The 4112-nt window shown below is 41.2% G+C and overlaps 1 protein-coding gene across 1 annotated transcript; it reads left to right on the forward strand.

Annotated features, from left to right (window-relative positions):
- Positions 1 to 264: 264 nt before the first annotated feature.
- On the forward strand, positions 265 to 3815 carry LOC148563810 (uncharacterized). The gene is made up of 6 exons (XM_088486958.1): positions 265 to 308; positions 2091 to 2322; positions 2604 to 2850; positions 3032 to 3159; positions 3270 to 3344; positions 3390 to 3815. The coding sequence occupies exons 1-6, from the start codon at positions 265 to 267 to the stop codon at positions 3813 to 3815; spliced, it is 1152 nt and encodes a 383-aa protein (XP_088343084.1).
- The last annotated feature ends 297 nt before the right edge of the window (positions 3816 to 4112 follow it).

Here is a 4112-nt window from a genome sequence, read left to right on the forward strand (position 1 = left end):
AATTTTGGATGAAGATGAGATTTGTTTCAATTCAAAGAGGGTTTTATAAGCTTGAGAACAATATAAATTTTGCAGAAAACTGAATGCTGTAGAGGAAGTAATAGACGCCAGAAATCTTGTGCAAAAACCTGAAATTTTTTTAAGTACAGCAGAATCAGAATTTCTGGTGTGTGCATACGCACACTAATGTTCGCAAGCACCCAACAGTAGCAACAATTTCATTTGTGCGTACGCATGCCATGGTTCGCACGCACACACAGCGGTATGCATACTGCTGGTACTGCTCGCATATGTGAGGCGCAAGCACAGTAAGTAGTTTCTGGCTGGTGTGTGCACGCACACGCTTTGCTTTTCACAAATTGTGTGCACGCACACTTGTGTGCGTCCGCACACACTTTGTTCTTTTAGCACCTGTATTTTTGTGATTTAAACATGGTTTCGAACCTTTAAACCTCTATTTTATCCTTTTAACCCTAGATCTTATTAGTAAGCTTAGTAATTAGTTGAAGCTAGAAAATTGAGGTAACTTGGGGATGAAGAAAAGGGGTAAACATGATGAATTATAAGAGAATGATGTGACAGTTAAAAGAATATATGTTGCTTTGGCTAAGATGAATGATTATATGATGAATATGAATGGTTATGAGTATTATGCGGCTTATGAATTTAATGATAATTGAGATACGAGTTTTCCTGGGTAACAGAACCGTGGCTTGCCACCACGTGTTCCAGGTTGAAACTCGATACTCTGTTGACCCTACGTCGTAAGGGTGACCAGACACGTATAAATTCCCGAGAATGGATATCCCCCATTGAGTGAGATATAAATGAATGAATGAATGTATGAATTATGAATGAAATGAGAAAAAGCTATGCATAGACTCATGGGGATGCGCGACGAGGGACAGTCCAACAATTTTTGGACTTGTTGGGTTGGCTTGATAAGCGACAGATGAGCCTCATCAGCCATAGGACAGGCATACATCATGTGCATTCTGTTTGTCTTGTCTGCTATGCATTACTTGGGATTGCCTAACTGAACATATACTCTGCTAACTACTGTATTTGCTACCTGCACTACCTATTTCTACTTGTGCTTGAAATTGTTTGGTTTTCTATCTCTGCTAAATCATTAGTGATGGAGGAGCAGAGGAAGGATGGACTGGTTTGGTAATAACATTAGGTTTAAGTAGGTAAGTTTAAAATTCCTTAGAACACCTACCCTTGTTATAGCTTCTGCTTAGAGTTTAAGTTTTATAACTAAGTGTTGGCATTCTAGGATTGTCTCTGGCATTTCCAGCACCTTATATATTATATGCGTGGCACCTTTACCATGCTGAGAACCTCCGGTTCTCACCGCATACTGTGTTGTTATTTTCAGATGCAGGTCGAGAGGCTCCTCGCTAGGCGTCTGGATTCTTGAAGCAGAGTAGTCCTTGGGTTCTTTTGATTATTAGTTTATGTAGATATATGCTTAGCTTTCTCTCCAAGAAACTTGTTTATTTTGTCCCTCTTAGAGGTTTAAGAAGAGTTAAGGCTTTATTTCTGTATTTTGGGTATTTTGGGATAATACAAATATTCTCCAGCCAGCCTCAGCTTCGCAGGCTGAGTTAGGAGCTAGTTATGCTATATTCTTGGCTATCTATCCACTTTTTCGCTTATTCATATTTATGATCTTTAGGTTTCTTAGCATGCAAGTAATTTCGTTCTTGAGCATTGTGCTTTTTATTTTGCGATTTTGCTTTACCCATTTTTCAAGGCTCCTAGTATATTATATTTTTCCACTATCATACGTACGTATTTTATTTTAGAGGTCCGTAATATCACACTACCTCTATTCTACGACTTAAGCATAAAGCTCTGTGTAGTAGGGTGTTACATTATGGTATCAGAGTAGTTCGTTCCTATAGAGCCTTGAGGACAGACTGACTATGCTTCTATGCATTCTCTGTGTATGTATCTATGTGCTATTAGGATATCTAATCGATATATGTGGCATAAACGTTCATTAGCATGCATTTGGAACATAAAGAACTACACTTGCGATATTGAGACTGATCAACTTGATATCACTTGTTTGGTGTGTATAGGGACCAGATGTCGACTCGCAGACGTGGACGCGTGCGAGGTAGAGGTAGAATAGGAAATGCTATGCCTGAAGCGACAGGGAATAATCCTAACCCTGTAGATTTTATGGCTGCCCTGGGGAACATGGCTGCGGCTATGCAAGCGACAGCTGAAGCCCTGGGAAACCAAATGAACAATAGGAATAATGGCAATAACAGCAATGAGGGTTCTATGATGCTTTCCTCCTTCCTGAAGGTTCATCCTCCGACCTTCAGAGGACCCTCAACCCTACCGAAGCGGACAACTGGATTCAATCTATAGAGTGAGCATTACAGGCTCAACGGGTTCCTAAAGAGCAGTAGGTTGAGTTTGGAACTTACCAGCTGCAACGTGAGGCTCAGCATTGGTGGCAGGACACGCGGTGTATTCTGCAGCCTGATGGGGTCGTAATTTCTTAGGAATTGTTCTGAATAGAGTTCTATAAGAAGTACTTTCCCAGTTCAGTCAGAAATGCTAAGGAACTCGAACTGCTTCAGCTAAAACAAGGCCAGATGACTGTTACTGAGTATACTAGCAGGTTTGAGAAATTATGTCGTTTTTTACGGATTTGTCAAGGAGCTCCTGAGGATTTTGCGGAATGGAAATGTATCAAGTATGAGGGAGGCCTTCGGAGTGATATTCTGAGTTTTGTTGCACCTATGGAGATCAGGGTGTTCTCTGAACTCGTGAACAAGGGTAGGGTAGCTGAGGAGTGTGTGAGAAAGGCTGCAGCAGAGAAGGGAGGTATGAGAATGCCTTTCCAGAGGACTTTAGGGAGGAATTTTGTCCCTCAGAATAATCAAGGGTAGGGTAACTTCAGAAGGCCGAATGCAAATACTAATTAAGGAAGAAGGTATGGGAAGCAGCCACAGCAAGATTTGAGCTATCACAGATGTGGGAAGTATCATCCAGGAGTTCCGTGCAGGTTTGGGATGGGAGTATGCTATTTCTGTGGACAGCCCAGATAGTTGGCCAATAACTACCCAGAGAAGAAGAAGTATGAGATTGGTAGAGTGCAGTAGCCGGGAAGAGTGTATACTACTTCCGCAGCAGGTGCTGAGGGGTCAGAGACACTAATTAGAGGTAACTATGAGATGGTCGGTAAAATTTTAAATGCCTTATTTGATTTTGGAGCAACACATTCATTTATTGCATTTGAGAAGGTTGATGAATTAGAATTGAAGATATTGGTCTTGAGTTATGATTTGAAGGTGTATAATGCTACCCATGAGGCTATGGTGACTAGGTTAGGATGTCCACAAGTTCCGTTTTGAATACAACAGTGTGAATTCGTGCATGATCTGATTTGTCTGCCGATGACTGGTCTTGATCTCATTCTGGGGTTGGAGTGGTTATCCAAGAACCATGTTCTGCTCGACTATTTTGAGAAATCAGTGTGCTTTATGCCAAAAGACACAGAAGTGCCGGTTGTAGCGAATAGCTATTACTTGAATTCTATGATGGTGAATTGTTCTGGGGCTGAATGTTACGGTATTATGTTATTAACTGTGGGTGTTTCGGGTGATGATCAAAGCTTGGAACAAATTCCAGTTGTGTGTGAGTTCCCAGAGGTGTTTCTGGACGATATTGACGAATTTCCACCTAACCAAGAGGTTGAATTTGCTATTGAGTTGGTGCCTGGAGCCGATCCAATCTCGAGTGCTCCTTATATGATGTCACCTCTAGAAATGGCCGAGCTGAAGTCTTAGCTAGAAGATCTGTTGGGTAAAAACTTTATTCGGCCGAGTGTTTCTCTGTGGGGAGCGCCAGTACTACTGGTAAAGAAGAAAGACAGAAGTATGCACCTGTGTGTTGATTATCAGCAGCTGAATAAGATTATTGTAAAGAATAAATACCCGTTGCCAAGGATTGACGACCTTATGGACCAGTTACAAGGAGCTGGTGTGTTTTCTAAGATTGATTTGCAATCCGGATACTGTAAGAATCAGAGTTTTCATGAATAAAATCATTTAAATGCCCAAATTTGATCCCAAAAAGTTAGGATG

The sequence above is a fragment of the Arachis ipaensis genome, chromosome B5 (genome assembly GCF_059453495.1).
Source record: "Arachis ipaensis isolate K30076 ecotype BB chromosome B5, ASM5945349v1, whole genome shotgun sequence".
In the NCBI taxonomy this organism is placed as follows: domain Eukaryota; kingdom Viridiplantae; phylum Streptophyta; class Magnoliopsida; order Fabales; family Fabaceae; genus Arachis; species Arachis ipaensis.

Coding starts and splice junctions, on each gene's coding strand:
- LOC148563810 (XM_088486958.1), top strand. CDS start 265: ATGCATACTGCTGGTACTGCTCGCATATGTGAGGCGCAAGCACA. Junction 309..2,090: donor ATATGTGAGGCGCAAGCACA/GTAAGTAGTTTC, acceptor TGGTGTGTATAG/GGACCAGATGTCGACTCGCA. Junction 2,323..2,603: donor TGCTTTCCTCCTTCCTGAAG/GTTCATCCTCCG, acceptor GAACTGCTTCAG/CTAAAACAAGGCCAGATGAC.